Source organism: Rhincodon typus, chromosome 8 (assembly GCF_021869965.1).
Source record: "Rhincodon typus isolate 14 chromosome 8, sRhiTyp1.1, whole genome shotgun sequence".
Classification (NCBI taxonomy): domain Eukaryota; kingdom Metazoa; phylum Chordata; class Chondrichthyes; order Orectolobiformes; family Rhincodontidae; genus Rhincodon; species Rhincodon typus.
In genome coordinates, this window is record NC_063339.1 from 32,995,829 (window position 1) to 33,013,315 (window position 17,487).

The following is a 17,487-nucleotide window of genomic DNA, read 5'->3' on the forward strand; positions in this document are numbered from 1 at the left end:
CCGAAACGTCAGCCTTCCTGCTCCTCTGATGCTGCTTGGCCTGCTGTGTTCATCCAGCTCTACACCTTGTTATCTCAGATTCTCCAGCATCTGCAGTTCCTGCTACCCCTTCAGAATTGAAGATGACTTGCCTTCACTACGGTTTGATGGGTTTTGCGTTGCTTTTATGTCTAGACTATTCCGAGCAGGTGGTAAAGGGTTGGGTGGAAAAGTTGTTTTGTTTGTGTGCTGTTTGCAACACCTGAACCTTGTGGTTCCCAATGAAGTCTCGATGTGGTTGATATCTTTCCTAATGAACTTTTTGCAATTTATCCGGTTGTGGTGCAAGTCCTCCCAAGAGTTGGCTGGGATAATTAACCACTTCAGGAATACTTTGAGGATATCATTTAAGCATTTTTGCTGTCTTTGTGTGAGACTTCTGCCACAACAGAGCTCAAAGTAGTGAAGCTCCTTCAGGAGTCTAGTGTCCAGCAGATGGGCAGAACAAGTCCTGACTAACAGAGCATCAGAGTAATTTGTGCCTCGATGTTGGGCATGTCGGCTTGGGAGATCTTCTTCTTTTATAGCACCTGCAGTTTCCCCTTAATTTCTCCGTGTTTTAGAGTTCCATATTCTCACTGCACCCTAGGTTTAAAAAAATGTTTTCTTTTGAATTCTTTATTTGGTTTGTTTGTGACCAATTTTTATTGTCTTACTGTTCCCCATAAGTGCAAACACTTTATGTTTGCTCTATCAAAACATTTCATGATTTTCAAGGCCTCAAAAGAGTACTGATAGTGAGTATGTATTCTATTCAAAATAGTCATTAATAGTGTCCAACAAAGATGTGTGCTGAGGCCTCAATTATTCATTTGTTTGTTAATAACATAGATAATATAGGGCCATATATCCAAGTTTGCAGATGTCACAAGGACTGATGGTGTATTAAATAGCATAGATAGAGGCATAAAATTACAAAAAGATATTAATAGCTTGTTTGGTGGAGGTGACGGTCTAGTAGCATTCTTGCTGTAAATCCAGAAACTCGACTAACTTTCTGGGGACCAGCGTTTAAATCCTGCCATGGCAGATGGTGGAATTTGAATTCAAATAATGGTGACCATAAAACCACTGCAGAATGTCAGAAATCACAATGGCATTGGGGACTGCGGCCAGTCAAGAAGGCAGTTCACACCACTTTAAATGCAACAAGGGATTGGCAATAAATACTGGCTAGTCAGCGTGTGAATAAAACAAAAACAATGGCAGATGGATTTCAACTCCAGTAACTACAAATTTTAAACCAAGGAAGGATAGATCTGAGTATTATTTTAAAATGTTAAATTGTGGTAGTGGAAAGCTTGTACACTGCTGAAAAGAGGCATATTTTGTCGTAGATTTTTGTCTTTTGCTCATCAGGACTCCCTCACGAGACTACCAATGTAAGGGTGAACAACACTCTACTGTATGAGAAGAGAGTGCTGATTGATTAACAGGTAGACTCTGGTGCAGGTGTTGCCATGGAGCATGCACCCGTTAGATGATGACTGCCAGTTAACTCTAAACTTTGTTTAAAATTTATCCAGGCTGTTTGAATTTGGGCAAGGCATTGCCCTGAGGAATGAACCAGAAAATGGCCGTTGCCTGTTTTGTTAAGGTGAAACAGACACATTCTTTCTTTTTATGTATGAATGTTCACCTTCCACCAAGTGGACGTGCATCACACTGTGTGCCTGATTGGTGATCACTGTAATTTTTGGCATATTTGGGACTATTTAGAAAATATTGTGGAATTGTGGGATCAAATTTAATGTTGGATCCTTATTTAGCAACCTCCTGTACGGCACCTTGTCAAAGGCCTTCTGGAAATCGAAATAGATTATGTCCACTGGCCCACCTTTGTCTAACTTGATTGTTTCCTCCTCAAATATTTATCAAGTATTACCTCCACTTGATGAAGCCATGCTGACCCAGCCCTATTTTGCCCAATGTCCAATCTTGCTTCTCTTTTATTTTTCATATATCTAAAATAACTCATGCAGTCTTCTTTTACATTAATGCCTTGCTTACCCTCATTTCATCTCTCTCCCCATCACTTTTTTAGTTGTCCTCGCTGATTTTTAAAGCTTCCCAATCCTCTGGCTTCCTGCTAATCATCACCACATTGTATGATTTTACTTTTGCTTATATGATGTCCCTGACTTCCGTTGTCAGCCGTGGATGCCTCATTGGCCTCTTGGTATGTTTCTTATTCCTTGGGATGAATTTCTGCTGTACCTCCCAAATTATCCCCAGAAACACCTGCCATTGTTGCTCCACTGTCTTCCTTGCTGGGCTCCCCTTCCAACTCTGACCACCATCTCTCTCATGACTTTGTAGTTACCTTTACTCAATAGTAATACCATTACATCTGATTGTCCCTCTTAAATTTGCAGGGTGAATTCTATCATCCTATGGTCACTGCCCCTTCACCTTAAACTCCGTAATCAAGTCTGCCTCATTACATATCACCAAATCCAGAGTTGCCTGTTCCCTAGTGGGCACTATGAAAACTGCTGCAAAAATAATCTCTCAGATATTTCACAAATTTCTTGGGATCCACTACCAATCTGATTTTCCCAGCTCACTTGCACATTGAAATCCCCCATGATTACTGTAATAGTGCCTTTCTTAATGCCTTTTCTATTTCCTGATCTATGTTCTTCCCCACATCCTGTCTACTGGTAGGGTGTCTGTATGTAATTCCCATTGGGGTCTTCTTCCCTTTGTAGTTCCTCAACTTTAGATTCTCAACAGAATCTGAACAGATTCTATGCCCTTTGACCTATAACATTTCTTGTTATCAATTTAGTTTTTTCATTTCTTACTAACAAAAACTCTGCCCCCTGCCCATCTGCCTATCCTTTCAATAGGACACATATCCATGAATATTCAGTTACCCCAGCCCTGATCCCCTTGCTGCCATGTCTCTGAGATGCCCACAACATCATACCCATCAATTTCAATTTGCATTACAAGCCCAATTACCTTGTTTTGTATGCTGTGTACTTTTCAGTACAACACACTCCGTCCTGCATTGACCATCTCCCTTCTCGTAGTTGTCCCCTTACCTGCTGTACCTGAAGATAAATTCCTGGCTCTTTCCATACTATCTATTCCATTATTTTTTCTGGAAACTTTTGTAACCTCTCCATTCCCCTCCCCATTTTTTTCCAACAAGTTCAAAGTCCTTGAGACCTCAGTTTACCTCAGTTTGTGCCGTCAGTTTGTCTACCTTATTCCAAATGCTTTGTGCAATAGATATAAAGCCTTTAAGTTTGTTAGCTATCAAGTTTTCCTACATTGTCCCTACAATATGACATTCACAGATTCTTTCCCTTCCTTTTATTTTCTAGTAACAATCAACTCCAGTATTAACCATCAATCCTACATTGTATACCTTTTGATTTTATAATTTTCCACGCAACCGACCCCCACCCCTGCTATTTAGTTTAAAGCCCTATCTATAGCCCTAGTTAGGTGATTTGCCAGGACTGTGGTCCCAATATGAATCAGCCCATCCCATCAGAACAGCTCCCTCCTTATTCAGTACTGGGCCGATGTCTCGTGAATTCAAACCTGTTTCTTCCATACCAGTCTTTGAACCATGCGTTTACTGCTTTAATCTTGTTAACCTCGTGCCATTTAGCTTATGGCTCAGATAGTAATCTGGAGATTATTACCTTTTTGGTTATGCTTTCTAATTTGGTCCCTAGTTGCTCATATTCAGAACTTCTTCCAACTTATCATGGATGCCTATGTGGACCACAACAACTGGATCTTTCCCCTCCCACTCCAAGTTTCTCTGCAGCTCAGAAGAGATATCCCAAACCCAGGCACCAGGCAACACAGCCTTCAGGATTCCGATTCTGGCCACAGACAACACTGTTTTTCTTTTCCTGAATATACTATCCCAATTACAACTACATTTTTCTTGTCTTCCCCCTCTTGAACAGCTCCCTGTAGCGAGGTGCTACAGTCAGTTTGATGATCCTCCCTAAAATCCCTGCTGTCATCCAATATGGAGCAAGAATCTCAAACCTGCTTATCAGAATATTAAAGCTTTGTTCTTCTCAGTACACGGACACGTCAGGGTCTGACCAAGCATAAAATACATCTGCACTCCCATGTCATATAGAAAGGTGAACTTTTAATCCAGCAATCAGTGAGCATGTTCTGCAGCAGCTCCTGGATGGAGTCTTCAAAATGGGGAGGCAATGGCCTAGTGGTATTGTCACTGGACTGTTAACCCAGAGACCTAGATAATGTTCTGGGGACCCAGGTTCGAATCCTGCCACAGCAGATGGTGGAATTTGAATTCACTAAATATCTGGAATTACGAATCTAATGATGACCATGAATCCAGTGTCGATTGTCAGGAAAAACCCATCCAGTTCACTAGTGTCCTTCAGGGAAGGAAACTGCCGAACTTGCCTGGTTTGGCCTACATGTGACTCCGGACCCCCAACAATGTGATTGACTCTCAACTGCCCTCTGGGAATTAGGAATGGGCAATAAATGCTGCCTGGCCAGCGACTCCCTCATCCCATGAATGAATAAAGGGGGAAAAAAAATTCTTGCAACAGCAATCTCCCAATGTACCTAAGACTATATATAATGACAGGGAAGATTAACTGCACAAGGTTTGTGTTAGGAGATTTTCTCTATGAAATGATGTGATGTTGAATGAGAGACTCCAAATCTATGGTGAATAATGTCACATTTTTAATAAATCACATTTTATGGAATTAAGAGAAGGTACATTTTCAGTGAAATGAAAACATGTACAACTACTTTTTTGGTAAAAGAAATACTATTTCTTTCATTTGCTTCAATAATTGATTAGCTAATAGATCATTTAATCTACGGATATTGGTAAGAAAACATTAGCCTTTAATGAAGTTCAGCTAATTTAATCACAAACTTGATTCTCAATTAAATAACCCTGAGCCCAAAAACATGAATTTAGTTAGCTTGTTGGATTCTTTGTACTAAGTTTGCAGTACTATCTGTGTGTATAAAATTTTCTTTTAATTTTAATTTGCTTTGTCCTGATACAAACATGCTTTTTCAAATTTATTCTAGTATTTGAATAGCAAAGATAATTGATTCTAGTTTATTTTGACTAATGAGAAAATGTCCTAACTGAATCAGGTAACAACATAATCTTTCCCTATTACCAAAATTTTGAACTATATTTATGTTAAATATTTGAACCTAACACTAAAGATGGGCTTAATGAGTAGCGTTGCTGCCTCAGTGCCAGAGACCTGGGTTTCATTCCACCCTTGGGCGATTGTCTGTGTGGAGTTTGCATATTCATCCCGTGTCTACATGAGATTCCTCTGGGTGGCTCCGGTTTCCTTCTACAGTCCAAAGATGTGCAGGTTAGGTGGGTGTGCCATGCTAAATTGTCCATAGTGTCTAGGGATGTGTAGAGTAGATGGATTAGCCATGGGAAATGCAGGGCTATGGGGATAGGGTAGCAGGTTGGTTCTGGGTGGGATGTTATTTGGAGAGGTTGGTGTGGACTCGATGGACTGAATGGCCTGCTTCCACACTGTAGGGATTCTATAATTTCATTTATGATTCTGTGAGACCATGATATAGCTAGTCTTCCAGAATTTGTAGTATTAATTTGGAGCTTTTATTACTTATTTCATTAGGGCTGAAAAGTATTCAAACACTGAAGAACAGCATTTATTCAGTTATTTCATGTTTTTGTATTTATACAGGAATTGATCATGATAAGGATGTATTTTCCCCATGCTGAAGATTTGTAATTGCTCCTGTTGGTCTTCCCAATTCACACCCTTTGACCTGTACTGTATAGCTGTAATATTCACATTTGCAGCTTTGTAGTTATATTATGTATTTTGTGTACTGGTTGTGAAAAATATTGCTTTGACTATTAATATTAACCAAATATTAATATCTCGAAGGAATTTCTTAATTTTCCATTCAGCAGTAACTCTTTCCTTTGATTAGCAGAACAGTTCTAATGCAAATGAGTTGAAATGATAGGCCCAGGGATACACTTTTAGAAGACAATCTCTGGATATATGTTTATTTTGTCTCTTTCCCATGACCACCATCCCTCCCAAAAAAAGGAGTATCTATTCAATCTTTGTGTTCTTTAGAATGAGCTCTGTATTTAAGGAAGACTACTAATGACCAGTCGTAATTTAGGTAAGATTTTCTTTTACATGCTTCTGGAAATCCCTACATTAACACGGAGAGCAACTCCTTACAATCATTTATTTCTAAACTTGAAATTAAAAAAAGGCAATAGCTAAAGAAACAAACAGTACTGCAACCAGCAAACACCAAAATACCAAACACCAAAAGAGTAATGAATGTCGTGTGTTGGAGGTGGTGGTGGGTGATTCTAAATTTGAATAAAGTTAGATTTACACTATTAAAGTTCATAAGTCAAATTAACTTAACAAAAGTGAGCAAAATGCCAGAGGTAACATGAAATTTCACAAAGAAAAATTGAGCAATATGATCACTCCTCAATATTGACTCTTTGAAATATTTTCAACAGTTTAATGTTTTAAATATTAGAAAGTGACGACTAAAGATTGTATCATAGTTGAAAACTTTGTTTGATCTTGTATAACTAGGCCAACCCATTAAGTGTGCAAAATAATGTAAGATTATTGTAAAAGATTCAATCAAAAGAGAAACCCTTTTTTATCTTTGTTCATGAGGTTCATGTGTCACTGGCTAGGCTAGCAGTTATTGCCCATCTCTAATTGTTCTTGACAAAGTGGTGGTAAGTTGCCTTTTTGAACTGCTGTTATATATGGAGTGCAGGTACACACCACAGTGTATTGGTAGAAGAAATAACTAATCATGGCAATGTAATTGCCATACCATGTAATAGTCATTATACATGTGCACTAAAAGACCAGGTTGAGAAAAAGGTTTAAGTAAAAGGTAGAGGCGTTAACAAAAATGTGGTCAGGAAAGGGAATATCAGCAACTCGTAACAGAAAATAAATTTAGGGTTTAGAAATTGGACCACAGAAACAGATATAAGAAAGGTGAATTTCATGGGGCTATGTGCTATGACTCAGACACCAGAAATATGTTCATGACATACGTCACCGAAGCCTATCGCCTTTTATTAAAAAGTAGCTGCAACTGTCATTTGCATTCAGGAGAATTAGGTGTACATTAAGGCTGGTACCAAAGAGAGTCAAAAAAAGAATTCGAGATAGGAATACAGGAGTGCTCGTCCAAATTGCACAGCTTTCTGAAGTCTCTTCTTTGTCATTGTTCTCCTCCCTCTTGACACATATTCCCTTCATGTTTCCAACTGTCATCTGAGAGCCACTGTATTGCGGTAGTCTATAATTGATATCCATTTTGCCAGTGTCCACAGTTTCCTGGCCTATTTTAAATTAATTCAATTTTTGATCTCATACGAACTTATTATGTTGCTGAGATCATCCAGGATCACCTATTCAAACCAGCAGGCCAGCACAATCCAAATTTTACTCTCCTATCAATGAAACTATGTCTCACTGGTTTAGTCATTTGTCCTGAAGACACAAGAGCTGGTAAGTATGATTGGTTTGAGGTTGCAATCATATAGGGATGTAATTCATTCCTTAATTTTTAATTCACTTTTCTGAGCAAATATTAGCAGTAGGCTTTTAAAGCGCTAAACTCTGACACTAACATTCACACATTGATGCTCAAGAACTCTTGATGTGATTGGAACTCTTTGAATCGATTAAATTTTAGTCAGAATAAAATCAATATTAGCTTATCTTCTGGACTAATAAACAGAAAAAATGCTCTAAGACATCAGCAAACAAATACATTTTCCATCTGCTGGGGAATGATTTACCATTTAAAATTGCACCTTACAAAGAAAAAAATCAAAGGTCCAAGTAATGCAACAATGAAATAACTGAATGTGAGCTTTAGTCCTTTAATTTACCAACACAAGAAACAAGGGCGGAATTTCCTAGCCCCAAATGAGGGTGGTTAATGGCAAGTCAGTTGGGAAAATACGACAAGATTAGAAAAATGAGATTCTTGATGTCGAGAGAAGTCTGGTTTACACCCAAAATTTTAATGGCACAAAAAAAATCTCGCTAGTGAGCAGCAAGAGGCCTATTTGCATGCATTAATGTTTCATTGTTATCAAATCTAGCCTCATGTATGCAGGTTGCTTTTTACCAGATAGTAGTAAAACCAGCATTCCCCAACATCTCAACCCTATGAGCATCCTTCATCCAGATCACTCTGCACACAGGGACAAGCATCCATCGCCTGCAGTGCAACAGGCTGTATCTCGGGGCTCGTAACTCACTGACTTGACCTTTTCTCACTGTGTGCTTGCTTGAATGCTCAATGCATCACTGACTTGGCTTTGCCTTTTTGCACATGTCTGCCTCATTCAGAACTTACAGGATCACAGTACTTATGCCTTGCCTTTTTAAGCACAGAAAGTTTATGGTTGTCAGCCATGAACAGTCAAAGTGGTGGACGTGTTACTATATGACATTGTGCAATATTAATGTCACAACTATGGCATGTGCCAGCATCTTGCATGGCAAACACACTGAATACAATGTAACCAAATGGCCATATCTCAAAATCCAACAAGTTAGGGAGGACTGTCATTTCATTAGAGCTTACGGAGAGAAAATCTCCATGAAACTCCTTGAAATTGACATTTGAGTATTGAATATTACCAAACATTGGCTCAGTCTGGCAATAACTGGAGTGATATCTAGTGGTTCCAGAAAGACTTGAATAATGGAGGTACAGGAATGCAGATGTGTTAACCAGCCTCCAAATCACAGGATCTCCCAGATCAAAGGATAAAATTGCAATAAAACAAGACACTTTTTGATATAGTGGAAACAGATTTACTGAGTTAAGCAACCAGCATTTCTATGCTTGCTTGCACACTACCTAGTTTTGGTCTGTGAAGGGTTGAGGCAATCGCCTGTTTGTTTTATTTATTTTTGATTTGATTCACTTATTGTCACATGTACCTTGTTACAGTATACATTGAAAAGTATAGTGTCGCCACTCTCTGATGCCCTCCTTAAAACACAAAGATGAACCAAAACATTGAATATGAAGGCAGAAAAATGAAGAAATAAAATGTCCAACTTTACAGTCCTTATTAAGTGCTCTGCCATGGGCCTGGTGGCCAGGCATGAGTCCCCTTTGCTGCACTGCCATTGCTGAAATGAAAGTCACTACTGTTTGGTGCCATCTCGCCGCCTCCAATTCCCTCACCACTGAGTTCTTACAGGACCTTGCCAATGCAAATGCCACCGGGTACCGCACCGGCCCAAATTTAACTCCGCCACGAAAGAAGTCTGCTTTGGGCCCACCTTGCCGATGTAGATGCTATTGATGCCATCAGGTCTTGTACTGGGCCCAAACTCACCTTCACTGACGCCATGACTACACACTGCTGGACCCACTTACAGATACCAATGCTGTAACCGAGCGCTTCGCCAAGAGGTGAGTAAAATAAAATTTTTTAAAATGAAAGGGAAGTGGAAAAAAGAAACATTGAGAAGAAAAGCGGACGGAGATGACGAGCCCTGTGCTCAGAAGTCCTACTCCACTGCCATCTTGATTTATTTGATTTGATTTATTTATTGTCACTTGTATTTTGTTATGAAATACAGTGAAAATTGTTGTATAATGCTGCCACTCTCTGGTGCCATCTTAAAACACAGGAAAATAAACCAAAACATAGAATATAAGCACAGAAGAATTAAGAAATAAAGAAAGTGTTAAACTTTACAGTTCCTCTTGTTAAGTGCCCCGCCCATGGGCCTAGTGGCTATGACAAGTCCTCTTCACAGTGCTGCAGCTACTGGAATAAAAGTCACCACTCTTTGGCGCCATCTCACCTCCACCAATGCCCTCACCACCATGAGTCCTCAATGCACCTCTGGCCCAAGCCCAACTCTGCCACCACCATGAGTCCATTTCAGACCCACCTCACCAACACAGCCACTGCTGATGTCACCGGGTCTCATACTGGGCCCAAACTCACCTCCGCCACTGCCTCCATTAATCTGCGCTGGAAACAGATGCTGCCAGGAATTCAAACTGGCCTCCGCTGCAGCAGCCATGAGTCAGCACTCGGACCACCTCTTATTGGAACATCTCCAATACACCTAGGTAATATGTCAGTTCAGCTGTTGAAGACAATGTATCAATTTGGATGTGAAAACACAGAATAATAGGGAAGATTCTCCATTTTGAAAAGATTATCCTAATCTCTGTAGTATAGAATATTTGGTCAAAATACCTTTTAAAGATAAAAGGGATATAAACTGTGTCATACTTGTAGGTGGGACGTGGAGAATCTTCCCTATTGATCTGTGTTTTCACATCCACATTGATACATTGTCTTCAACAGCTGAACTGACATATTACCTAGGTGTATTGGAGATGTTCCAATAAGAGGTGGTCCGAGTGCTGACTCATGGCTGCTGCAGCGGACGCCAGTTTGGATTCCTGGCAGCATCTGTGTCCAGCGCAGATTAATGGAGGCAGTGGCGGAGGTGAGTTTGGCCCAGCATGAGACCCGGTGGCATCAGTCCAAGTAAGTGTTGTGAAAGTTTGGGTTCATTTGCAAGAAAGGCCACATGTTCTGCATCCCTCTTTCTTTACAGGATCTTGTCAAATGGTTAATCCTGCTCTTAATGATTGTTATAAATTGTTGACTGAAAATTCAGACTTTTTCTGAATTGCTTTTTTTCTTACCCCAAATGATCTCTATTCTTCTACTTATTGGAGTTTAGAAGAATGAGAGGTGATCTCATTGAAGCATGTCGGATTCTTAAGGGCCCTGACAGAGTAAATGCTGAGAGGATGTTGACCACCCATGAGAGAGTCTCAGACCAAAGGGCATAATCTCAGAATATTGGGACACAAATTTAAGACTGAAATGAGGAGGAATTTTTTTCTCTGAAGGTTGAGAGTCTTTGGAATTACTTGCCATAGAGAGCTGTTGGGGCAGATTCCTTGTGTATTTACAAGGCTGTGATTGATTGATTTTCCTACTCATCAAGAATCTAAGGTTAAGGGGAAAAGGCAGGAAAGTGGGCATGAGTAATGTAGCTTCAGCTATGTTTCAGGGGCTGAACAGCCTATGGCTGTTCTATTTCTCATGGTCTTATAATCTAAAACTACCACCTTGTTGTAAATTAACCTTGTATTCCCACAGAGAGTTTTTATGTGGAAACTTTATCTGGACTAAATATTTGGGAAGCAGAAGTCATTCTATAAATTTTACAACGAGGTTTTTCCTCTTGATGGAATAGATTGTTCAAAGAAGTTAGATCCAGCATCAGCAATCTAAGAGCCAGTTCTGATTTATTGTTGCTTCCTCTATTTCTCCAGGACATATAGAAGCATAGGAGATAGGAATAGGCTATTTAACGCCTTGAGTCTGCTCTGCCATTGGATTTGACCATGGCTGATCATTGAGCTCAGTACCCTAATCCTGCACTCCCCCATATCCTTTGACTCCTTTAGTCACAGAGCTATATCTTCCTCCATCGTGAAAACATAATGTTTTGGCCTCAAGTCATTTCATGTGGTAGTGAATTCCACAGGCACACCACACTGTGAACAGATTTTTCCTGAACCCAGTCATAGAGCCATACAGCACGGAAACAGACCCTTCGGCCTAGCTAGTCCATGCCAACCATGATCCCAAACTGAACTAGTTCCACCTGCCTGTGATTGGTACCTTAAGGTCACCACTCAACCTACACTCAAATGAAAAAGGCCCCAGCTTATCCAGCCTCTCCTTATATCCTAAACCTTTCATTCCCAGCAACATCCTGTTAAATCTCTTCTGAGCCCTCTTCAGCTTAATAATTCCTTCCTGTAATCGGGTGACCAGAACTGGACACAGTACTCCAGAAGAGACCTCACCTCAACATAACGTCCCAAATCCTATGTTCAAAAGTCTGAGCAAGAATGCTAAATGCCTTCTTAACCACCTTATATATATGTGATGCAAACTTCAAAGAATCATAGAACTATAGAATCCCTACAGTGTAGAAGCAGGCCATTCAGCCCATAGACCCCCTGAACAGCATCCCACCCCTCCACGCTATCCCTGCAACCCTACATTTTCCATAAAAACCTAAAGCACTGTGGATGCTGTAAATCAGGACCAAAAACAGAAGTTGCTGGAAAAGCTCAGCAGGTCTGGCAGCATCTATGAAGAAAATAATCAGTTAACGTTTCGGGTCTGGTCACCCTACCTCAGAACATTTCTTCACAGATGCTGCCAGACCTGCTGAACTTTTCCAGCAACTTCTGTTTTTGTTCCTACATTTCCCATGACTAACCCACTTAGCCTGCATATCTTTGGACAGTGGGAGGAAACTGGAACACCCGGAGGAAACCCATGCAGACACAGGGAGAATGTGCAAACTCTGCACTGACAGTTGTCCAAGGCTTGAATCAAACCCACATCCCAGGCACTGTGAGGCAGCAGTGCTAACCACTGAGCCACCATGCCACCCCATGTGTTGCAAACTTCAAAGAATTATGTACCTGAAGCCCTGGGTCTTTCTGTTCGACAACACTGCCCAAGGCCCTGCTTTTAATTGTATAAGTCTTGTCTTTGTTTGTTTTACCAAAATGTTAATACCTCACATTTATCAAATTAAACTCCATTTGCCACTGTTCAGTCCATTGACCCAATTGATCAAGATCTCTTTGTAATCTTAGATAACCTTCTTCACTGTCTACTATGCCACCAATTTTGGTGTCATCCTCAACCTTACTAACCATGCTTTATATTTTCTCCTCTAAATCATTTATATAAATAACAAACAAAAGTGGACCCAGGACCAATCCCTGTGGAACAGTGCTGGTCACAGGTCTACAGTCCGAAAAACAACACTCCACCATCACTCAAAGATAGTAAGAACTGCTGATGCTGGAGTCAGGGATAACACAGTGTGGAGCTGGAGGAGCTCAACGTGACACAACCTGTCCATCCACCTCACTGACCAATCTCCACCACTGACTACGTACACTGACCTATCACCATCCTACCTACCTTCCCCAGTCCCACCCCTCTTCTCACTATTTATTTCAGAGCTCCCTTCTCTCTCCCCCATTTGTGAAGAAGGGTCCCGACCTGAAACGTCAACTTTCCTGCTCCTCTGATGCTGCCTGGCCTGCTGTGCTCCTCCAGCTCCACCCTCTGTTAACTCCACCATCACTCAGTGTCAGCTGTCACTAAGCCAGTTTTTGTATCCAGTTGGCGAGTTCACCTAAGTTTACCTTTATCCTTAAATTATGACCCTTAGTTCTAGACTCCACCACCATTGGGAACCACCTGCATGTAACCTGTGTGGTCTTGTTAGAATTTTATAGCTTTCTAAGAGATTCCTCCTCCTCCCCCAACCCCCACCATGCCATTCTTGTAAACCCCAGTGAATACAATCCTAACTGATTCAATCTTTCCTCACATGTTAGTCCTGCCATCCCAGGAATTAAGTTGGTAAAGCTCTGATGTACTTCCTTTCTGGCAAAAACATCCTTCCTCACACAAGGAGACCAGAACTGCACACAATATTTCAGGTGTGGCCTCAACAATGCTCTGTATAATTGCAGCAAAACATCCTTGTTACTGTACTCAAATCCTATCACTATAAAAGGCCAACATACAGTTTGCCTTCTTTAGTGCTCACTTACTTTCAGTGGCTTTGCACAAGGCTACCCGGGTCTCGTTGAACATTCCCCCCTCTCAAATTACAGACATGCAAATAATAATCTACCTTCCTATTTTAGCTACCAAAATGGATAACCTCACAGTTATCCATAGTACATTGGGCATATGAATTACAGATGCAATCACTCAGCCTGGCCAAATCACAGTGTAAAATCTCTGTATCCTTCTCACAGCTCACCCTTCCACCCAGCTTTGTGTCATCTGCAAATTTTGAGATATTACATTTGGTTAGTTCATCTAAATCTTTTTTAACATATATTGTGAATAGCTGGTGTCCTAATACTGTTCTCTGTGGTATCCCACTAGTCACTGCCTGCCATTCAGAGAAAAATCCATTTATTCATATACAACTGATTGCATTCAATCTCGACTTTAGTCTTAGTTCCTACTTCTGATTTTTAAATCTCATCTTTCACCTTCTAAACTGTCAAGAGGAAGAATTAATATTTAAGTATCACAGCCCCATGGAGCAAGTAAGCAGGTGGCCTAGCGCAATCGATTTTAAAAATGTTTAGGCTCCTGCAACAAAAAAAAAATCACTTCAGTATTGAAGGCCTGAAATTTATCAAAGTTCAAAAAACTAATTTAAAAAAACTGCATTAAACAGTGCAATAAACAGTGTTAGACTTGTAAAGCAGGTGGACTTTTAACTTGCACTTTAGCTATTACTTGGCTAAATTTTGCTGTCAGAATAATGGTGAGGTTGATAATATGACCATTATTAAAGTATCAATCAGACAGCAACTTCCAGTGACTACATGTATGCTTTTAAATGTAAAAATACTGTCATGTTATCCTACTCCCCTAGGTTCAACGCTATGCCTATATGGCGAGGCTTAGCATTGAAACAAATGCAACTGGATTGTTTGTTGTACAATGTGATTGATACCAAGTAGTCTTGCCAGCAAAAGTTAGACCCTACTACTACAATAAAAGTAAAGTTTAACCATCGTGATAAATCTAACTGCCAAACAGCTGCTCTGGCACTGAAGACTTTATAGGTGTGGAGTATCATTTTTTTTCAGATTTGAATTCAAATATGACCAAACATCAAGACTGATGTTTAACCATCAACATGTTAGAAATTTAAAAGAATAGATAGACAATAATCAGAATGTGACTGTTGAAATGAGAAAGAACAAATAAGCTGTTTTCTAAAAGACATTTGTCAATAAAAAATTAAGACAATATTTAGTATGAGCAGGTGTGGGGTATATGGGCCCTTGATGTTGCTCATCTGTTCAATCAGATCACAGCTGAAGTGCTGTCAATTTCAGTTGCCCACTCTGTTACCATATCCCTTGATTCCAAAAATTCATCAATCTCAGCCTTGAATATACTCATTGACTGAGCACTTACAGCCCTTTGCGATTTAAAAAAAATCCATAGATTCTCAACATTCTGCATGAATAAATGTCTTTTCATCTGTGTTTTTTCTTATTCATTCATGGGATGTAGGCATCACTTCAGTCTTCAACCAGATGTGCCAAGTGGATAATTCATCTCTGTCTCCTCCAGAAGTTCCCAGCATCACAGATGCCAGTCTTCAGCCAATTTGATTTATTCCACGTGACATCAAGAAATGGCTGGAGGCACTGGATACTGCAAAGACTGTAGGCCCTGATGTTATCCGGCAATAGTCCTGAACATGCACTCCATAACAAGCTGTGCCTTTGGCCAAGCTGTTTCAGATGCAGCTACAATTCTGGCATCTACCTCACAAAGTGGAAAATTGCCCAGGTGTATTGTGGACACATAAAGGAGGAGAAATCCAACCAGGCTTATTACTGCCTATCAGTCTCCTCATGATATAATGATGAAAAATGTCATCAATAATGCTATCAAACTAACTTGGTTATAGTTTCCTGTTTTCTCTCTCCCTTCTTTTCCTAAATAGCAAGATTTTATTTTCTACTGTTATAATCCTAGCTGGTGGTAATACTAGACAACTCAGTTGCTAGAATGAAGCCTGGCTTGATAGATCATAAGTTCTTACATTTGATGGCAGTGATGGTTAGTCACTGATTATATACATACAAGGCTGCAAATGTTCTTTAACACAAGCTTATAGCACAAAATAAAAAAGAAAACAAAATCTTATATATGTGATAGTTTAGAATTTTCTTGAGATAAAACAAAGTTTCAAACTGTTTCGCAATGCTATCATTTTACAGATACTCAATCCCAAAGAAATATCAGTCCTAGTTCAACTCTTTACTTTCTAACTTAACTGACCCTTCCCAGTTCTTAACCTTGGACTGTTGAAACAGTTTTCCTAATTTATGTATCTGCTGGCATCAACTCTTTTTCAGTTCTGATGGCCTAAACCTCTTTTCAGTTCACATAGCTTGAAAACTTCTATACACTCTCACAATTTGGATCACAGACCAACCTCTTCAGCTAGTGTGACTGGTTCCTCTGAACCAAAACTTTGAAACTTTCTGTTCTGAAATAAAAGCTGAACTAGTTGCCTTGATCTGTTTTCATGATTGGTCAGCCAGTCAATTTCCACATCCTTGTTGGAAATTATGGATTTAATTCACTGTTCCGAATGATTTTCTGACCTCTTTTAAGAAAAGTCATCTTCACAGAACTAAAAACAAAACCCACTTGCTCTAGTTTAAAACTCAAATTTCAAATTATATACTATTCATATAGCTATTTATTATTATCTGCCAATTAGGAACTGGTTTCCAATTTGAGGAATTCTGAAAGATCGAAACCAATACATCCACTATTGCTATAGCACCTCTATTTAACCTACGTGGGCTGTCACGTTTGTTGGCTTTTAGTCCCAGCTAATTTCTCCAATACATTTTTTTAACAATTCATTGATTGTTTCAAGTCGCTCATTTGCATTAGAGCCTTGGTTTCCCAAAAAAAATCAGTGTGATCTTTTTTGATTTCTGTCGTGAAGACTCAGATGGCAGACTGGTACAAAAGGTGCAGTCACATGGTATCGGGGTGAGTTTACAAGATGGATACAGAACTGGCTTAGGCATAGGAGACAGGGTAGCGATGGAAGGATGCTTTTCGGAATGGAGGGTTGTGACTAGTGGTGATCCACAGGGGTCAGTGCTGGGACCTCTGCTGCTCATGGTCTACGTAAATGATATGGAAGAAAGGTGCCTGGTCCAATTATTAAGTTTGCAGGTGATTTAAAGATTGGTAGAGTTGCAGATAGTGTGGTGAATTGTCAGAGGATTCAGCCAGCTATAGATCAGTTGGAGGCATGGGCAGAAAATGGCAGATGGAATTTAATCTGGACAAATGTGAGGTGATGCATTTTGGAAGGTCAAGTACAGGTGGAAATTATACAGTGAATGACAGAACCCTTAAGAGGATTCATATACAGCGAGATCTGGGTGTGCAGATCCGCAGATCATTGAAGGTGGCTATGCAGGTAGATAAAGTAGTAAAAAAGGTCTATGGCATGCTTGCCTTCATTGGAAGGGGCATTGAGTATAAAGATAGACAAGTTATGCTGTAGCTTTCCTGAACTTTAGTTAGGTCACACTTGGGAATATTGCATACAGTTCTGGTCACCACACTACCAGAAGGATGTGGATGCTTTGGAAAGGGTAGAGAAAAGGTTTACCAGGATGTTGCCTGGTATGGGGGATTTTAGCTATGAAAAAGTTTGGATAGACTGGGTTTGTTTTCACTGGAACACAGGAGGTTGAGGGGTGACCTCATAGAAGTTTATAAGA

The 17,487-nt window shown here is 40.0% G+C and overlaps 1 protein-coding gene across 4 annotated transcripts in view; it reads left to right on the plus strand.

Moving 5' to 3' along the window:
* Positions 1–15,265, plus strand: part of LOC109936931 (MAPK/MAK/MRK overlapping kinase) — a 124,301-nt gene extending 109,036 nt beyond the window's left edge. For 3 of the 4 annotated variants that reach the window (XR_007262567.1, XR_007262568.1, XR_007262569.1), the window contains 2 exons: positions 9,305–9,519; positions 15,236–15,265. Coding sequence is in view for 1 of the 4 variants with exons in the window: in XM_048599643.1 (XP_048455600.1) it covers positions 9,305–9,409 (105 nt within the window). In the remaining 3 variants the exon portion in view is untranslated. Of the gene's footprint in view, positions 1–9,304; positions 9,542–15,235 lie in introns of those variants that run through there. The other variant, XM_048599643.1, reaches the window with a different exon arrangement.
* Positions 15,266–17,487: the final 2,222 nt, after the last annotated feature.